General features: G+C 28.0%; 1 protein-coding gene, 2 long non-coding RNA genes and 2 pseudogenes across 4 annotated transcripts; 4 read left to right on the top strand and 1 right to left on the bottom strand.

Moving 5' to 3' along the window:
- Positions 1–1,444: 1,444 nt before the first annotated feature.
- LOC103862124 (putative FBD-associated F-box protein At1g05080) lies at positions 1,445–8,019 on the top strand. Of its 2 annotated transcripts, XM_033288565.1 has the most exons (4): positions 1,445–5,132; positions 5,231–5,365; positions 5,457–5,621; positions 6,200–8,019. In XM_033288565.1, exons 1-4 carry the CDS (start codon positions 4,176–4,178, stop codon positions 6,266–6,268), a joined length of 1,326 nt encoding a protein of 441 aa, XP_033144456.1. In that variant the 5' UTR covers positions 1,445–4,175; the 3' UTR covers positions 6,269–8,019. The 2 variants fall into 2 exon arrangements, with proteins under 2 accessions (XP_033144456.1, XP_009138083.1); XM_009139835.2 differs by having other exon boundaries at positions 1,446–5,132; positions 5,457–8,019.
- A 193-nt stretch (positions 8,020–8,212) lies between these two features.
- On the bottom strand, positions 8,213–18,574 carry LOC117132932. Its single transcript, XR_004456694.1, has 3 exons — positions 18,427–18,574; positions 9,685–17,771; positions 8,213–8,468 (listed from the first exon to the last, which is right to left on the bottom strand). It is a non-coding gene; the product is annotated as an uncharacterized LOC117132932 (long non-coding RNA).
- LOC117133181 lies at positions 14,794–14,895 on the top strand (annotated as a pseudogene).
- LOC117133182 lies at positions 14,930–15,014 on the top strand (annotated as a pseudogene).
- On the top strand, positions 17,639–18,850 carry LOC117132933. Its single transcript, XR_004456695.1, has 2 exons — positions 17,639–17,774; positions 18,429–18,850. It is a non-coding gene; the product is annotated as an uncharacterized LOC117132933 (long non-coding RNA).
- The last annotated feature ends 1,833 nt before the right edge of the window (positions 18,851–20,683 follow it).

The raw sequence follows: 20,683 nt of genomic DNA, 5'->3' as shown, positions 1-20,683 counted from the left end.
ATCGTAGTTAAATCTATGATTTTAGATATAAGTTGGATTAGTTGAATCATTCATGTTGTGAGTATATTGAGTTAGATACATTCTTTCAAATTCAAAAAGAAGTATAATTAGTTTCTTATTATAATTAAGTCAAATGTGCATTTATTTTCATAATATTTATCAAATTATATGTTGATGTTTTTAAAAAAAATATTAGAAAATAAAGGATGATCAATATGAAGTTATATGCGTAAGTAGCTGATACATTTTTGAAAGCTCATGTACACATATCAATATTTAGAACAATTAAAATATTTTAAAAATTCTAAATAACTTTATGCCTTTGATTTATTGAATAGAAAATAAAATTTATTTTAAATAATCTTAAAAATGATATTTCAGATTTGCTTTAGTATTTTGATTATGGTTCTATTAAGCTCCACAAATATAAAAACATAAAATTTAAAAGCATATTTAATATTACGAAAAATAACTTTAATAATGATATAATATAATATATCTACCTCATTAAACTATTTTGTAACTATTTGATCAAACGATGTTTATTTTAGAATTTTATTTTTAGTTTTTTTAATATCTCTTAAAAATAAACTGTGATTGTATTTAAAACTAATATTATATAAGTAAAATATAATTTATCCATATTTTTTGCTGTAATCGAAACATATTATAGTCAATTAAATTTATGAAACTCTTAAAAATAAGCAATAAAAAAATTGTGATTGTATTTAAAAATAATATTATATAAGTAAAATATAATTTATCGATATTTTTTTGTTGTAATTGAAAGATATTATAGTCAACTAAATTTATGAAAAATAAATAAAATATTTCAATATTACTAATTATAAAATATTTTTAGACAATTAAACATATATCAGTTTATGTTACTTAATTATTTTATGTAATCATCTAAGAAAATATACAGGTATATAAAAATATTTTTATTACTTTGAATTTTTTTGTATTGTTTAAATTATGTTTTAAAAGAAATAATATTTATGTTTCTAATATCAAGATTATATGTGTAATTTTTTTAAATGAAATCACGTTAGATAAAAATTTATAATTTTCATCTAAGAAAATATAGATATAAATAAAGTATTTTATTAGTTCAAAATTATATTTTATGTTATTTAAAAATATTTTTTAAATGTAATATTACTATTTTGTGAACTTTCCCTTATTTATAAAATCATATTATATATACATATATTTTCGTTTTGAAATTCTTCTTTTTTTAACTTTATAAAAAAATTCCTTTTTATTATATGTGTATATTTTCGGAATTTTTTTAAAAGGAAACTAAATAAAATATTAAATAATAGTATTTTAAATGTAAGTTAATTCATTAAGGGTATCAGTGTAATCAACCATCGTGAGAGTTAACGTGAGAGCGACACATAGGAAACTGACTTCAGTTAACTTTTAACTTTAACTTTAACTTTTAAGAAACAAATGTTAAACAAAAACGAATTGTAAAATCCTACAAGTACAATTAATTATTAACATGAAAAAATAACTTTAAAATAAATAATATTACTTTTTAAAAAGCATAATTAAAATAAAATTGTAAAAGTACTCTTATTATTTTCTTATAAGTAAATAACTTTCCTTTTTAATAGATAATTATATGTTAAAAAATTATGACAAAAATAGCTTCAAATATTTCACATATATATTTAGGTTTAAGCTTCCACATATTATTTTTACAAAACACAATAGTATTTACATGAAAAATACTACCTGAGTATTTTTTTTTTAATTTCTTGATACAGCTTAACATTTTATTATCATTATTATATCTTATGATGCTAGCATAACTTTTAATTTTGATGTTATTGTCGTACATGAGTATGTGTGCATATGACAAATATGTGTTTGTATGTATAAGACAAAATAAATAATTAATTAAACAGAACTTTTCTATTAAAAATAAAATAAACATTTTCCTTTTTAAAAGTCTAAATAAAATAAAAACGTAAAGTAATCTTATTTTTCTTATAATTAACTAACTTTATTTTTAAGAATTTTGTTTAAAAAATATAAACCAAAATTAACTTCAAATATTTCACCTAATATGATTGTGGTATGTGTCAATTAAAAAAATAGATTGTGAATGTGTCTATAAAAACTTTCATTATGTGAAAATAACTTTTTCTTTTCCTATAAAGTCTTAAATAAAAGTGATTTTTAAAAGAAAATTCTTTTCTAATCTTAACCAATTAAGAATTTTTCGTTTTCTTTTTAAATCATGACTAGAGACAATTCTAAAATTTTATTTAATAGTAATTTTTACTTCAAAAATTTAATGATAAACATGATTGTAACAATTATTCAATTTACAAGAAAAATTGTAAAAATATTAATGATACTTAAAAAAACGAATTTTGACAATTGAAAATTTTGAAAATAGTTAATATTAACTGAAAATAGTTATTTGATAGAATTTTTTTGATAAACAATCTTTGACAAAATATAATAGTAAAAGATTATGTAATATTAATTTCCTTTTCTAAAACCCTACAAAATTGTAAAAAAAATATTTGATAGTTGTTTTCCTTTTTTATAAAAAAAACCCTAAAAAAAGAAATTTGTATAATATTTTTAATTCCTAACCAAAAAAGAATCGTAAAATTAGTATTGATACTAAACATTATTTAATTAACAAAGGAAGTGTACAATTAGTATTGATATGAATTGTAAAAATAGCAATTTTGAAAATATTTATTAATAACTAAAAATAATTATTTGATATAAATATGTTTTTTTTATGAAATTCTAAAGAGAAAATAATTGTAATAGGTTATATGACAGTAATTTACCTTTTCTAAAATCTTAAACAAAATTTTAAAAGAGTATTTTATATTTTTTATTGTAAATAAAAAGGAGATTTATAAAATAGAATGTTTTCTTTTTTTAAACAATCCTAGCAAAATAAAATTTTAAAGATTTATTTAATAAAACATTAAATTAGTACATAAGAACATGTATAATTTTGTCATTGATTCGATTGGTGTATTTAACTTTCATTTCTTTTTACTTTTCATTTCTTATTTCAGATTGTATTCAGTTTAAATATTTATGTATAGTATTTTTTATAATCCTTAGTATAAAGTTTATAACAACTCATCTATACACCGTGATTATAAAATATAAATATTAACTTGAATTTATGTGTGAAAACATTTTAATTATCGAATAAATCTCAAACAACATATGCAAAAAACAATCATAATACCATGATAAAATGATTTATTATTTTATATTTTTTGTTAAATGAAGACATCAAACAAAAACCCATTGCAGGGCTCATATCTTGTAACAAAATAAGAAATCAAGATTTGTTTCTTTATAAGTATATTTTATTTTAAATAAGAAACAAATCTGATAATTAGCTAATAAATACATATCATATTTAAGTTGCTCAAGAAAATTTGATTAAAAAAACATCATCACAGTTTACAAAAAGAATATTTAATAATTATATCATAAATTATAATTTTATTTTACATTAGTATATATAAGGTGGAGAATTAGTATAATATTTTTAAGCAAATTGAAATAACATATAAATAATTTTATTGGTTTATATTTTTCATTTAACTTGGATATGTTTTTATTAAGCTATACTTCTATTGAATTTTACTGTTACAAATAAATAAATTAATAAATTATTAGAAATATAAAATAAAAAATCAGGTAATTTATAAATTATAATTTATAAAGTAAATATATTATAACATAATTAAAGTTCTTAAATTTTTAATTAATTATTTTAAATTAAAACATCAAACAAAATCTGTGTATGCAAGAATCCATATCTAGTTTTTTTTAAAATAGTGAGATAAGTATACTTTTGTGGGTGTTTCTTTGTATTTGTGCTTATCTGAATTTTTGAGATTTTTAAGTTTATTTCAGATTTTTTATATAGATTTCTAACTAATTAAATAGAAAATCAAGAAAGATATTTTTCCATATGTCATATTTTGTTTTAAAAATTCCTATAAAACAATACCTATTCTATTCATATCTTATTTGAAAAAAAAATCCGCGCACTGGTATATATGTGGGACCTATTATATATAAAATGCTTTGTAGTAGACATGTTAGTAGCGATTTCCTTGTGTTTCTTCTGACGTTGAATCCTTCTCCTAAGGTTTTGCCTCGTGAAGATGGCTGAGGACAAAATTGAAGAGACTGTTTGTGAGGATAAGATCAGCGCTTTACCCGAAGATCTGCTTGTGAGAATACTATTGCATGTACCTATTAAAGATGCAATTGCCACCATGTTTTTGTCTAAAAGATGGCGCTTTATCTGGACGATCCTGCCTAAACTTGAGTACGATTTTTTTTCTGATGATGATGAAGATGACGATGATAAAGTTGTTGATGACAATGATGATGAAGAGGAGAGCAAGAAGACTAGTTGGTGTTTTTTTGATAAGTCAATGGAACTCCACAATGCACCTGTCTTAAAAACCTTGCTTATCAAACTTGGTCCGGGATGTTCTAGTGATATTGATGTCGGAAAGTGGATTGCAAAAGCTGTTGACCGCCGTGTGGTTGTGCTAAGATTCAAGCTGTCATGGTCCACAGGTCCAACCAGGTTGCCTAAGAGCCTTTACACCTGCGAAACACTCAAGGAACTAACTCTCTCTCACAAAGTTCTTTTGGATTTCCCATCGTCTTCTTGCCTCCCGTCCCTCATTTTTCTTAACCTTTTTTACGTAGTGTATAGAGATGATGCTTCTCTTGAAAGTTTTTTTTCGCATTGTCCAGTTCTTATTTGTTTGACTGTGAAGCGAAACAGACGAAACAGAGATGACAATATAACCAAGTTTAGTGTGAAAATTCCTTCTTTACGAGGCTTATTGTATGTTAGTGACGATATTATTTCGTCACTGCCAGATGACGATGAGGTAGTCGATACCGGTAAGTGTTTGGCTATCGATACTCCGGGGTTATTATACTTTTCCATCACTGATCATTCTGGAGACTCTTGCTCGATTGAGAATATGCCTTGTCTTGAGGATGCATCAATCGATGTAAAGTCTTTCTCCGATATGGACAAGTCGAAAACATATCTTTCAGCAGTCCGGTCTCTTGTATTGCATACCACCGATCAAGTGGTAGCTCTCTATCTCTTTATCGGTGTAACAAACATGTTAGTTGTGGTTACATTGTTGCATATAATTAATTGTATATGTTGTCGTTTGTTTCGTTTCAGCTTTTGCCTTTTAGCACAGTCAAGTTCTCTCGACTTCTAAAGTTAAGAATATATCCAGATAGATCAGACTGGCTGGAAGCACTCTTACTTTTACTTAAAAATGCTCCAAAACTTAAAGATCTTTTGGTAGATTATGTAAGTATATATATCAGCCTCTTCTTTTAGCTTCAGCGGATTAAAATACTAGTCATTATTTGCTTAATATATAACCTTCATTGCTTCTCAGGCATTTAACACAGATGTGATCCCATCTTCATGGAACCAACCAAGTTCTATTGCTGGATGCTTGTCGTCACATCTCGAGTTTTTTGAGTATAGAGTATATGGAGGCACAGAAGAAGAGAAAGAATTTGTGATGTATATCCTAGCTAACTCTAAATGTTTAAAGAAGGTAAGAATCTCAGTGAGCCCCTATCTTGAAAATCAGAACTTGAGCATCGAGGAGTTGAGAGATATTCCGAGGGCCTCAACTTTTGTTGAAATGATAATTGTGTTTGATGATGCTTGAATAGCGTTTTAAGTATAAGCTCAGTTAATGTGCAAGCTTAGCCTTGTCATGGACCCCTTTGGGACTGGTTTGCTGAAACTTTGCAATCATATTATATACAGTAGTTGATACTTGATACTAAATAACAAAGTAAAGATTTATTTGCCTTAATTTAATGGGAAATAAGTAAATATGCAACAAAAATACAACTACATTGTCCCTATACTATAAATCCAACTATAAGTTGTCCCTATGCCATTTTTTTTGTGATAACCCAATTAAACCCTATTATTAACCCAGTTTCGTTTTCACTAATTCAGTTATTAAAAAAGTAATTAATTCAGTTATTAAACAAATGAAAAGATTAAGTTTAATAAGTTAATTTTTTTTTTAGAAAAATAGCAATACTCATTTAGCCCCAAATCTGGTCTCCCACGAACCCTAAATCAAAATTTTTCCTTCTCTTGACGAGAGAAAAACAGAGCCAAGTCACGGTATTGATCTTGACGGTGCTTCACTTCGCCATCACCGGAGTTTCTTCTTCCCCCTAGGACTCTCCTAGTCTTCGTTTCTGTAATCGAAGTCTCCTACACCTCTTGCTCACTTTGGGATCTCCTTCTCAAGATCTCGCCGGAAAATCAATTTGTGCCTCGCTGAGCCTACAATATACACTCTCAGCTCTTATTTTAAGCCTAAGAATCGAGCTTTTCAGATTTTTTTCTGAAGTCCTATATATATAGTTAATTATTAATGTTGACAAAATATGTTTTTTCTAATGTGGTTTTTTTCCATGAGATTTTGGACTAGAAAAATGTGTGATGTTATGTTGTAATTAAAAGAACGAAATATTTTGTTATAAATATATAATTATATTAAGAGAGGGTGTATTGAATCTAAAATTTGAGGTGATTTGGTTTTTAATGAAGTTTTAGATAATTTTAATGAATTACATAGAATAAAATGATTTTTATTAAACTACTCTAGAATATCACTTAAAACCATGGAATTTGAGTTTAATTTTTTTTTAACTAAGAAACTCCACCCAAACACTCTAAAATCACTTGAAAACTTTAAAATTCCACAACTTAAAATATTTTTAATAACAGTGGATTTCATAGTACTTTAAAAAATCTCAAGTTCAATAACACTGGATTTTAAATGAGTTTTTAAAATTCATGTTTCAATAACGGTGGATTTATCATTTTGACACAAATCACTTAAAACTCTCAATTGAATATACCCCCTAAGTAATTTTCCAAAATGAAAAAAAATACAAAATAAAAGTATTTTGATATATGTGATTACGATGAGTTAAAAAAATCTTTCCACCTATATTCAATTATTTTAATAGAAAAAAAACAGGTAATTAGCTTATAAACACGTATAATATTTAAGTTGCTTAACAGAGAACTTAATAAAAAAAAGCATCATAAAAATTTACAAAAACAATATTCAAAAGTTATATCATTAACACACACAGAAGGTTGCAAAAAGACATGAGGTTGACCAAACATACTGAAGAACGGCCATTCAATCCTCCTTACACATGCTACGTACGTACTTTTTGGGTCAGTTAACTATAGACTAGTTGGTGATCATAATTATCAGAATATGCATATATATATATATATATATATATGTAGTTTATAAGAAAATAATAATATATAGTATATAATTAGGAAGTTCCGATTAGTAGACAGTAAATTAAAGACGATGAACGGTTGTTAATTTGTTTCTTTTTCTGTTTTGGTAGTCAGTTGTTGGTGTTTTTCTGTTTATAATTCTTTTTTTTAAATGACAAGTATATAATTCTATTTTTCTTGTTCAAAAAAGAAAGAAGAAGTAAAAATTCTTCTATTTATATCTTAAAAATAAATACTCTTCTATTTGTATTTGCGGTTGCTTGTAAATATAGTTTACAAACTCCCTTATGAACCAAAGACTTATGCTCTGTACCCGAATTTCATATATACTTGTAATATAAAATAGATAATTTACACCGAGTTCTGCATGACCCTCAATTTCTAGTGTGATAAACTACCATTCAGTTCTCCTTATACATGCTACGTACTTTAAAGAAGATGAGTTAATTTGTCCTTTTTTTCATTTTAGGTAGTCAGTGGTTAGTGTTTTTATTTTTAGAATTCTTAAAAAAAAATAACAAGTGCATAGTTTACAAAAAATAAAGAATATATATACTAGTATGTTAGGAAACATAAGAGTAATGAAATAACTCAACCAGTAAAAACTGTTTGGTGAAACTAACAAAAGAATCAGAGCTAAGAGCATCTCCAAAAGAAACTCTATAACTCTAAATATAGAGTTTTTTGCTCTCCAAAAAGGAACTTCAAAACTTCAAATTTGAAGTTTTGAAGAGTGAAACTCCAAATATAGAGTTTCACTTTTCAAAACTTCAAATTTGAAGTTTCATCTTTTTATTTGCATTTTGGTCCTTACAATTATAGATCATATTTATAATTCTTAAATATTTTTCTGTTTATTGTTTTAATCCTTAAAACTTTTATATCTCATAAATATTTCAAATTTCTTTTATAAATTTAAGTTTTACACATGAAATTAAATAAAAAAATTTAAAACAAGATTTATAATATTTTAAAACTAGAATTAAACAACAAGAATATTACAAAAAACCATAATAAAAACTTATTAAAAAGACACATGAAGACATAATTATTACTCAAATTTAAATATTATAACAACGCTAATAGTATGGTAAATTTGCTCTGGAACCTCCAAAATCTCTAAAATATTGTCCAAACAAATTTTGTGTAACCGAAGATGATTGTTATTGTTTCTCTTGACGCATTTTTCGTATGATTCTTTCTTGTTCAGATCGAACGTATTCACGAATATTAACATCATCGATAGAATCTAAGTTTTTTAGCAATATTTTATTTTTCTCTTTTACTTTTTTAAAAGCTAACTTTTTTGCTTCATTTTGCAGTCGTAATTCAATCATCTCATGACCTTTTTCCCTGCTTATTGTATTTTCGTTTAAAAGATCAAGGATTTTTTCTTTTGATGATATCAAACTATCAGCAGCCATATTACGAAGATATCCGATTTCAACAATTTTTGGCTCGTAATCTACAAATAAAAAATAAAGAGATTAATCATTTCTTACTTCGAAATACACTAGTTGATCATATATGAGAGCATTATGGAAATAATTTTATGTAATAATGTAATATTTATTTGCAGTTTAATATTTAATTATGTAGCTTTATTTATAATTTTATATTTTAGTGTAAGATTTTTTTAATTAATATTTCTGTAATATTTATATATATATACTAGTTATTTATAGAAGTTTTATGAATTTACATCAACTATAACAAATATAAGGACCATAGTGTAAAATATAAATAATTTTGAAGTTAGGTTTGAAGTTTTACTTTTGGAGAAGAACACATTGAAACTTCAAATATAGAGTTTTGGAAACTTCAAAATAGAGTTTCTTTTTGGAGATGCTCTAAGAGCATCTCCAAAAAAAACTCTATAACTCTAAATATAGAGTTTTTTGCTCTCCAAGAAGGAACTTCAAAACTTCAAATTTGAAGTTTTGAAGAGTGAAACTCCAAATATAGAGTTTCACTTTTCAAAACTTCAAATTTGAAGTTTCATCTTTTTATTTGCATTTTGGTCCTTATAATTATACATCATATTTATAATTCTTAAATATTTTTTTGTTTATTGTTTTAATCCTTAAAACTTTTATATCTCATAAATATTTCAATTTTTTTTTATAAATTTAAGTTTTACACATGAAATTAAATAAATAAAAATTTAAAACAAGATTTATAATATTTTAAAACTAGAATTAAACAACAAGAATATTACAAAAAACCATAATAAAAACTTATTAAAAAGACACATGAAGACATAATTATTACTCAAATTTAAATATTATAACAACACTAATAGTCTGATAAATTTTCTCCGGGACCTCCAAAATCTCTAAAATATTGTTCAAACAAATTTTGTGTAACCGAAGATGATTGTTGTTGTTGCTCTTGACGCATTTTTCGTATGATTCTTTCTTGTTCAGATTGAATGTATTCACGAATATTAACATCATTGATAGAAGCTAAGTTTTTTAGCAATATTTTATTGTTGTCTTTTACTTCTTTAAAAGCTAACTTTTTTGCTTCATTTTGCAGTCGTAATTCAATCATCTCATGACCTTTTTCCGTGCTTGTTGTACTTTCTTTTAAAAGATCAAGGATTTTTTTCGTTTGATGATATCAAACTATCAGCAGCCATATTATGAGGATATTCAATTTCAACATTTTTTTTGCTCGTAATCTACAAATAAAAAATAAAGAGAATCATTTCTTACTTCGAAATGCACTAGTTGATCATATATGGGAGCATTATAGAAATAATTTTATGGAATAATGTAATATTTGCTTGCAGTTTAATATTAATTATGTACTTTTATTTATAATTTTATATTTTAGTGTAAATTTTTTTTAATTAATATTTATATATATGTACTAGTTAATTATAGAAGTTTTATGAATTTACATCAACTATGACAAATATAAGGACCATAGTGTAAAATATAAATAATTTTGAAGTTATGTATGAAGTTTTACTTTTGGAGAATAACACATTGAAACTTCAAATATAGAGTTTTGGAAACTTCAAAATAGAGTTCCTTTTTGGAGATGCTCTAAAGGAAAAAAATGTGAACTGGAAGGTGTAGCTATAGATACTTTGTAGTATAAATAAGTGTGTTCTATTCTTTCATTTTGTGTACTGAGAGATAAAATGGGATTTAATATGGAAGCTGTTGCAAAATTGTTCAAGAAGTCTGATGCAAAGAAAGCTGCTGAGAAGAAGGAGCGTGAAGCCCGTGGCAAAGCCAAGGCTAAGTAGATAGAAGCCAGGAAAAACGCTAAACAAGAGCTCAACTGCGTGGCAAGGCTCGCAAACACTCAGAAAGATGTGGACCGCGAGCGGATCAATAAGCTCAAAAAGACGGCAGCTAAAAAAGGATCCAAGAAGTGATGAGTGAGGGAAAAGATTCGAAAATATATACTATAATAATAAGCAGTTGTGGTTATGTTAAAAGGATGATACATCTGATAAATAAATAAATAAAGCTGTTACAATCAGTGAGTGGTAAAAGAAAATCTCTTGTAAATATCTGCTCATTCGGGCTTGAATGAATATAAATAAAAATAATTACAGTTTCTTCTTCTTTTGTGTCAAAGAAAGATAAAACCTCTCTCTGTCTCTCTCAATGCGAATATTGAATGTTAACACGCTCTAAGGCTGTCTTTTGGTAGAAGTTTGTGGAAATTGATAGGTTAAGGTTATGAAACGGTGATTGCATGTTAAGGCTACATATCAATAATAATGTAACTGGTCATTTGAATGTTGTAACTTGTAATTTGAGGTTGTTATTCCATATCCAGGCGGTACAGACCCCATTTCGTGGCTATCTTCAGGACATGCTGACTCTAGTAAGTCTATTTTTTCAATCTGTCTATAGGGGTAGGAAGAAGATTAGTGCCTCTCTATTCCGCTATAAAGTTTCCTGTCTGCTTTCTTGCGATACAAGGCTTGTGTTGTCTGAAACTCTTGAGATGCTTGAATTTCACTTTCCCAGTTTGGTTCGGTGTTATGCGGAGTGGGCAGTGTGTGTGTGTAGATGCTCCAAATAAATTTATCTGATTAAAGGTTGGTATGGGAATCGTTTTTTTTAAGATTCTTACCCTCGTGTGAACAGAAATGGTTACGTGGCTTAGTACAACATCCCCAAAGAGTTTTTCTAGACAATCTGGAAACCTTACGCATCAAACATGTATCGTATTGCTTTCTCTTATAGCTTGTTGAGAGTATATCACCAAAGCCTTTTTCTTTACTGTAGAAAGTAAAGCTAATGGAAGATGTTGTATTGAGATTTTGAAGCTTTTGAGAAGAGGATTTTGAGACATATTAGTAGTAGTTTATCAGTAAAGTTATGACAATGAGTATGGCTTATTTGTTTTAATTAACTGATGTATTTGGAAACTCACTGAATTATGATTTCTTTCCTTAATCGGAAACACCTACACAGCGATGGCTTAATATTAACAAAACTAACTTCTTTTTTTTCTGAAGCAGATCTATAGTTAATTATTAATGTTGACAAAATATGGTTTTTCTTATGTGTTTTTTTCCATGAGATTTTGGACTAGAAAAATGTGTCATGTTATGTTGTAATTAAAAGAACGAAAGATTTTGTTATAAATATATAATTATATTAAGTAATTTTCCAAAAAGAAAAAAAATACAAAATAAAAGTATTTTGATAGATGTGATTACGATATGTGTTAAAAAATTATTTCCAAAATAACAGGTAAATTAGCTTATAAACACGTATAATATTTAAGTTGCTCAACAGAACTTAATAAAAAAAAGCATCATAAAAATTTACAAAAACAATATTCAAAAGTTATATCATTAACACACACAGAAGGTTGCAAAAAGACATGAGGTTGACCAAACATACTGAAGAACCGCCATTCAATCCTCCTTATACATGCTACGTACGTACGTACTTTTTGGGTCAGTTAACTATAGACTAGTTGGTGATCATAATTATAAGAATATGCATATATATATATATATATGTATATATGTAGTTTATAAAAAATAATAATATATAGTATATAATTAGGAAGTTCCGATTAGTAGACAGTAAATTAAAGACGATGAACGGTTGTTAATTTGTTTCTTTTTCTGTTTTGGTAGTCAGTTGTTGGTGTTTTTCTGTTTATAATTCTTTTTTTTAAATGACAAGTATATAATTCTATTTTTCTTGTTCTAAAAAGAAAGAAGAAGTAAAAATTCTTTATTTATATCTTAAAAATAAATACTCTTCTATTCGTATTTGCGGTTGCTTGTAAATATAGTTTACAAACTCCCTTATTAACCAAAGACTTATGTCCTATAGCTCTGTACCCGAATTTCATATATAATTGTAATATAAAATAGATAATTTACACCGAGTTTTGCATGACCCCCAATTTCGAGTGTGATAAACTACCATTCAGTTCTCCTTATACATGCTACGTACTTTAAAGAAGATGAGTTAATTTGTCCTTTTTTTCATTTTAGGTAGTCAGTGGTTAGTGTTTTTATTTTTAGAATTCTTAAAAAAAATAACAAGTACATAGTTTACAAAAAAAAAACAAAGAATATATATACTAGTATGTTAGGAAACATAAGAGTAATGAAATAACTCAACCGGTGAAAACTGTTTGGTGAAACTAACAAAAGAATCAAAGCTAAAGGAAAAAAAATGTGAACTGGTAGGTGTAGCTATAGATACTTTGTAGTATAAATAAGTGTGTTCTATTCTTTCATTTTGTGTACTGAGAGATAAAATGGGATTTAATATGGAAGCTGTTGCAAAATTGTTCAAGAAGTCTGATGCACAGAAAGCTGCTGAGAAGAAGGAGCGTGAAGCCCGTGGCAAAGCCAAGGCTAAGGAGATAGAAGCCAGGAAAAACGCTAAACAAGAGCTCAACTGCGTGGCAAGGCTCGCAAACACTCAGAAAGATGTGGACCGCGAGCGGATCAATAAGCTCAAAAAGGCGGCAGCGAAAAAAGGATCCAAGAAGTGATGAGTGAGGGAAAAGATTCGAAAATATATACTATAATAATAAGCAGTTGTGGTTATGTTAAAAGGATGATACATCTGATAAATAAATAAATAAAGCTGTTATAATCAGTGAGTGGTAAAAGATAATCTCTTGTAAATATCTGCTCATTCGGGCTTGAATGAATATAAATAAAAATAATTACAGTTTCTTCTTCTTTTGTGTCAAAGAAAGAAGAACCTCTCTATCTCTCTCTCTCAATGCTACTAGCATGTATTGTTATTGGTTGAAAGTCAACTCTGGCATGATTAAAAATCAAGCCTTACTTCTGTAAAGCTTACATCTTTTGCCTAAACTCTTCATTTTTGTATGAGCGATGTGACTTTTTAAAAAAATGTCTGCTTTAGTTTGAATCAGCTAGTAATCTTGGATCTTTTTTGACTATAAATATTGTTGGTCTCTTGATTTTTGAATTCTGATAGCATCAAGTTTTGGATTTTTTTTTTTTGTGTTGCCCTGTGGGTTCAGGTTTGTCAAACATAAAAGACACAAGGACCAATGTGTTGTGGTTCTCTGAGTTCCCTAAGAGCAACATTATTGGTTTTGTCCCAAACCAAGTCCTTAACATATTTAATGAATATATTGTAGTTTAGGACAAATATAAGGATTTTTGAAATTTAGAAGATTATTGGTAGGACTTATTGAGTCCTTAGTTTTCTTTAATTGTTTTGGGGCCAAGCTATCGATGAAGTGAGATATCGTCGTGATTGAACGGTCTGAGCGGTCAGTAACTCGTCTATCGCCTACAAACAGAAAGACAGCTTTGAAACCGTTGTAACAGAAAAAAAAATCACCAAGTTTTGGGAGATAGATCGGCTTTTAAAACGCATAACGGAGGACACGAGAGATGAACAAATACCTGCTGTTTGATTCGCTGTGAAATAGATTCGATTCGCCGGAGATGCTTTAGATTCGATTCGCCGGAGAACGGTGTCGATTGATCGAACACGAAGCTGTGTCGACGAAATCGCAGTCGAGACAAAGAGGAACGGAGAAAAGGAAACCTAAAGGCTTAACGTGATGACACGTGCCTCATAAGGACGCTCCCCAAAACTTCTTATTTAACCCACGTCTCTTTTATTTTTGTTTTCTTTTCATTTATTTTTCGACATAAAAACGTTAAGGACCAACGTTATATACGCCGATAATGTTGGTCTTAGGATGATGGCCAAAGCTGTTGCCAACCAGGTATAACTTTTTCTCTTTTTGGTTCTGGATTTTTTAAGTTTCACTTAGATTTTTGAGGTGCTTTGCATTTTCTTATTAATCAAACATGTTTTTTGTGTGTTTGGAAAACTTTTGATATTTTTTTGACAAATAAAAGATTAAATTCGGATCTATTAAAGACACAGATCTAAAACACAAAACTTTTGATACTTTCATTATAGTTTTGATTTTAACGAGCTGTGATCAGAAAGCTAACACATAAGAAGAGACAACTCATTTGTGGTGTGTATCTTTTCCATGAATTATATTTTTGTTACGCTTGGCTTTTGACCTAAACTTCTTATCTGTTGATTTAAATGCACTTTATGTTTATTTTTGTATCAAAGCTAACATATAAGAATTAGGAGCTTCTTCTTCAATAAAATATAATTGTTACGCTTGGCTTCTGAAATAATTATAAGCTACATAATGCATATAAACTTATATATATTTAGAGCATCTCCAAGAGGACTCTATTTTTTCCTCTATAATTTACACTAAAATAGAATAACTCTATTATAGAGTTGAATTTGCTCCAATGGTTCACTCTATAATAGAGTTACTCTATAATAAAGTGAAATATAGAGTAATCTTATTTTTTTACTCCAAATATAAAGTGAAAAAACAAGAATAATCTATATTTCACTCTATTATAGAGTAACTCTACTATAGAGTGAACCATTGGAGCAAATCCAACTCTATAATAGAGTTACTCTATTTTAGAGTGAAATATAGAGAAAATTATAGTGTAGAATTGGAGATAGTCTTATCAGTAATGAGAAAGCTAACACGTAAGAGCATCATTAACGCTGTCACGGGGAGCGTGGGTTCTTATATTTTTTTTATCCGATTAAAAAATAAAATAAAATAAAATTGGACCAATCGCTGACCACCATGTGTCAGTGGAGCCCGCAAACAGTATAAATATTTCACTGAACTCGCCTCTTGCAGAAGAGTAAGAAGAGCTGGGTTTTGGTTTTTTGGCGGGCCCCATAGTTCTTAAAATCTACTAAGAGACAGCGTTAATGCTGCTCTAAAAAGAATACTGCTCTTTCTTCTTCTATGAAATATATATATACTAGTGTTCTAGCCCCGTACTACGTACAAGAAAAATTCTTAATTTTATGTGATATTATGTTTAACACGAACTAAAATTACATTTTTGGGATGAAATGTACCAACACAAGTAAAATTTTCTTCTACTATTCCTAGGTGTCAAGAAATAATGTCAATTTGTATTTGCATAAAGTCATAAACTGTGTAAATGTATCTAGGAAATTATAACAATTTATAATGATAATAAGCTAAAATACTTCTATTTATTAGAATATCACTTTAAACTCATCCACACAGAACCGCTGATATGCCATCTCACGTTCCTTAGAGCATCTGCATTAGTGAACTCTATGGAAGGGGTTCACAAAGTATTTTTTTATTATTATTTTTTCTGTTTAATATTTGTTTTGAAAAAAAAAATTATTAATCGGACCAATCGCGGGCCGCCACGTGTCGTGGGACCCGCGCTACAGTGATGATCCGGGTTCAGTGCAATGAACTCCCAAGAGATAGATTCATTGCTTTTGTTTATTTTAATATTTTTTTTTTCGAAAACTGTGTGAACTTTCCATGGAGTTCACTGATGCAGATGCTTTTAGTAGCAGGATTTGCTAGCTTTATTTTGTCATATATCCATAATAAACCAAATATTCACCAAAAAAACTCAATAGTATTGAAACTTTCCATGGTTAACTTAGATAAAAGTATTTACTTTATTGTTTACAGGGTATGGTATCTATTTGTGCAGCCTCTTGTCTCTTTGTCTTCCTTTGCATAATCCACTAAAACAACTTCAAGCTGAATCATATAAATATAATCATACAACTTAAATAAAAGTAATCATAAAGCTAGATAAATTTTTTGTTGCTTTACTCAAACCCCAAAAATAATGAAGAGATGAAACTCTTAACAATAAGAGAAAAGAAAGGGCAGAGATAGAATAAATATAGTTAATTGAAAATTATATAAAAGATGTAATCTTTTGAAATCGAGCCATGAAATTAGGGATCAGAAAAAAAATTAGGGATTTAAGTTGGTGCAGTATTTAAAATTAGGGATTGTGAAAATTCATTTTAGAAATTAATTATAATGAAAATAAATAATTAATATTACTCCGGGTCAAGATAACTATATTTTAAATTATTTGATAACAAAATTCTAATTTTACAACTTTCACAAATAAATTATTATTTCAATTATATATTTTATAAATATGGATTACAGAGTGGTTACATTCAGAAAAAGTTGTTAAAAATGGAAAACAACATTTCTGATATTATTTTGAAATATATATGGATTTATTTTGGAAGCATTTTATGTTTATAAAGTATGATATGTACCAACAACACATAATAGTTTATATATTTGTAAGATTGAAATCTCTTTCATCATCTTCCTCGGTTTTAGTCTGAGATTTAAGTTTCAGTCGAACAACTTTGGTTCGAGGAAGAAATTCACCACATAAAGATTTTGGTAACAAATTTCCTCTACAAACAACCTTACTTGAATATGATATGTTCTATAGGCTTTCTTTTTCAAATTTAGTCAAAAAAAAAGAATTCTCTACAAAAAAAAACAAAACGAAATTTAAAACTGCTCAATGGAAGATAATTAAATGCTGAGACATGACCTTTTTTTTACTGAAGCTGAGACAAAACTTCAAAGGAAGATAATTGAATGCTGAGACAAAACCTTTTTTTTTTACTGGAGCTGAGACAGAACTTTATCGCTTATTCATTTGCTAAACAATTATTATATGAAACTCTTCGTACCATGCACCAACCAGTTGTATACTGACCAATTCCCGAGATCCTTAGTTTTGAGAAAAAATATGATGAAGTTGATTCTGGTGATAGATAAAACAATACAATTGTATACTCCCTCTGTTCTTTATAGATTCATTTTTTAGAAAAAAATTTTGTTTCGAAGAGGTAGTAAGATTTAGCCGTGGGGTTAATACCAGTACTGATGATAACAGCAATGATCAAACCATAGATACCCAAGACACCAGCCATAACAACAGGGACAATAGACTGCATGACCAACTCAGGTCTCATGACACCCATAGATGCCACACCCACACCACTCTTGGCAGTCCCATATGCAGCTCCCATGCCTAGTCACACAGTAAACTCCACCACGGTCAGGGAAATTACAAAATACTTGTATTCTTCTATTAGATCAAATGAAAGTAAGTCAACGAGCATTGGATCTCAAGGAGGAACAAAAAGAGAAAGGGAGAATTGACAAGGGATGAAAGAAAGTCAGATGATAACTAAGTAAATCTCTACTTCCCAGCCACGGTAATGCACAATTTTCCCTATAGCTACATTGGCTATGTCAGGAAAAGAACAGATGACTTTAGAAAACTAAAAAAATCAGATCACAAGAATCTGATCCAATGCGGCATTAGCCCGTCTCAACTCCAGAATGGATCCTGTTCTATAATAATATTTGAGATTTATTTCTTCATACAAAAATACCTTCAAAAATATTGGACCCTAATGTAAGTTTAAAATACCCAAAAATTGCAACGGGCTCTGTGCAAATGTGCCTCCAGCACATGCTTAGGGCCGGGTCTGCCAATGCCTAATCTAGAATCCGAGAAAGAAACAGATAGTTGACTGAATATAGCTAAAGTCAAATCAAATCCAATAAGAGGAATATGCAGATCGGTTAACTTCATCGGGCCGATCCACAACCGAAACTTCTAGAGATACATCATGAACACAAACAATACCAGAGCGCAAAGATGAGACAAAAAATAAAACAGAAAAGACGAGGGCTGCGGCAGCGCCGATGAAGCCGAAGAAACGAGCGGACTCATCGCCACTAAACGTAGACATTTCCAACGATTCTCGATCTTAAGATGACGCCGATGAATCTGACTGAATTATGATGGAGTTCAGAGGGTGAATGATTGAGGAAGGAAAGAGAGACATTCATTGCAGTCGAATAAGAAGTTGCCACGTATGGGTTCTTACCATCTCTTAAAATCCCAAATTAAAGATTGGTTCTCTGCTTTTTTTTCATTTATTTTTTGCCTTTATTTGTTTGGAACCTCTTCTAAGCACTCCCGATGGAGTTGGTCTAAACATGTATCGATGGATTTGGGTTTGATTTGAGCTGCTTTGTACTTCCCTGTTTTGGGTTTTTCCATTTTCAATGAAATGGGTTGTCAGAAAAAAGAACTAACATGGGTTTTTTATAAAGTATGAATCTCTAACAGGAGAACTCTTTTCTAAACTCTATTTTAAGTGCCATGCATGAAACTAAGCAATTGGCATTGTACAATCTTTTACTTTTGCATTTGTCATATACTTGTGTTAGTTTCCACAACCACTGACATTCTTGCAACTAGATGCTTACTGATAACAAGGTACTTATGTTCACTTTGGCTTTTTTTTTCTATAGTAAGTGAATGTAAATATGTAATAATGTAAGTTCATCTTGCAACTTTGCTTGACATCTACAAAAACATATCAAGTTTTGCGTTGGTGCTAGCTTGTCAATATGTGGTGAAGGGTTTTGTTTTCTCGTGTTTGTGATTCAAACAACTCTCAAAGTTTTTCTTTGCTATGCGGAGTGGGCAGTGTGAGTATGTTCTTTTAGTTGATTAAAGTTGTTGGTAGTCTCCTATAAGGTGGCAATTTAGAATCAATTTGGCTTCAGATTTATTTTTTCATTAAAGTTATTTATTTAAAATAACAGGCCCATAATTTTGGGTGTTTCCAGTCCCAACTTTTTCATGGCTAGGCCTGTTCATTAGTATTTATTTAAAATAACAGTACGGCGATGATATGGACTATGAACTGATATATTTGGAAACTCCACTGAATTATTGATTTCTCATCCCTTAAGTTATACTAGATCTTTTCTCCGCATTACGCGCGGATTATGTCTTTTAAATATGTTTTAAGTATATATTTAAAAATGTTTCTTTTTGTAAACTTATAAAAGTATTTTTTCTTGAGTATGTGAAACTGCAAAGAGTTGAAAGATCATAATATGTATTGTGTGTTTGAAGCAACTTTAATTTTTAGAAAACATTATTTTAAAAATAGGATCTAAACAAAATATTTTTGTAGAATAACTTATTAAAAAATCTATTTAGGCATTCAGAAAAATATTTTATTAAAAGGTGCTTAACTACCGCATACCGATTATTTGAACGCTAAAAGATGTTTATTAACGTTGTTCTTGTACCTGATATCCTACACTTTATGACATTTTAAAACTAATATGTAATTTTAATTTTTTATAGATAATTAACTAAAGTCTTGTTTGTTTTTAAGAAATGTACTTATGATTCAATTTTTGGTACATTACTTGCTTAGATGATCTAATACAAAAGGATAAAAACCTACTTTTAAAAAATAATATATATATTGATAATTTATTATATTTTATTATTCAATATGAACAATTTTACTTTCTATTTATTAGATATTATAATTTCCTCTCAAAATTAGTTTTGTGTATAAAATATTAAAAAAAATATTTAACAATAAGTTTGGATCAAAAAGGTTTAGTCATCAAAATTTTTCTCCCTCAAAATAAAATTTCCAATTTAATATAAATATACCTAAATTCATAATTTTTGTATATGCTGTTTTTTTTGGTTTATGATAAAAACTAAATCTGACCCTTCGTACTCATTTCAGTTTATTAAATATATTTGAATTACGCAAGTATTTCATTTGTATTTCTGATAAATTTATATGTATTATAATTATTAAGACTAAATATTTTAAATAATGTGACATACATGCAAATAATAATAATATTTATCACTCATTTTATTTCTGTTTTAAAAATAAATATTAGCATGAATATTAATATTTAAAAATTAGTATATCTAAATTGATAAATTTAAAAATATCAATCCAATTGGTTAATTATTTTAAGTTGCTGTTATATTTCTTTGCAAATTTATGATTTTTAAGTTTTTTATTTTATTTTTCAAAATCTTTGGATTTTTTACTCTGGTAAGATATAATTTATGTTCTTTTTGTTCTTAGTTAAACG

This window comes from Brassica rapa, chromosome A03 (assembly GCF_000309985.2).
Source record: "Brassica rapa cultivar Chiifu-401-42 chromosome A03, CAAS_Brap_v3.01, whole genome shotgun sequence".
Taxonomy (NCBI): Eukaryota; Viridiplantae; Streptophyta; class Magnoliopsida; order Brassicales; family Brassicaceae; genus Brassica; species Brassica rapa.
Note: the sequence above shows the minus strand (reverse complement) of the source record. Positions and strands in the feature narration are given on the sequence as shown.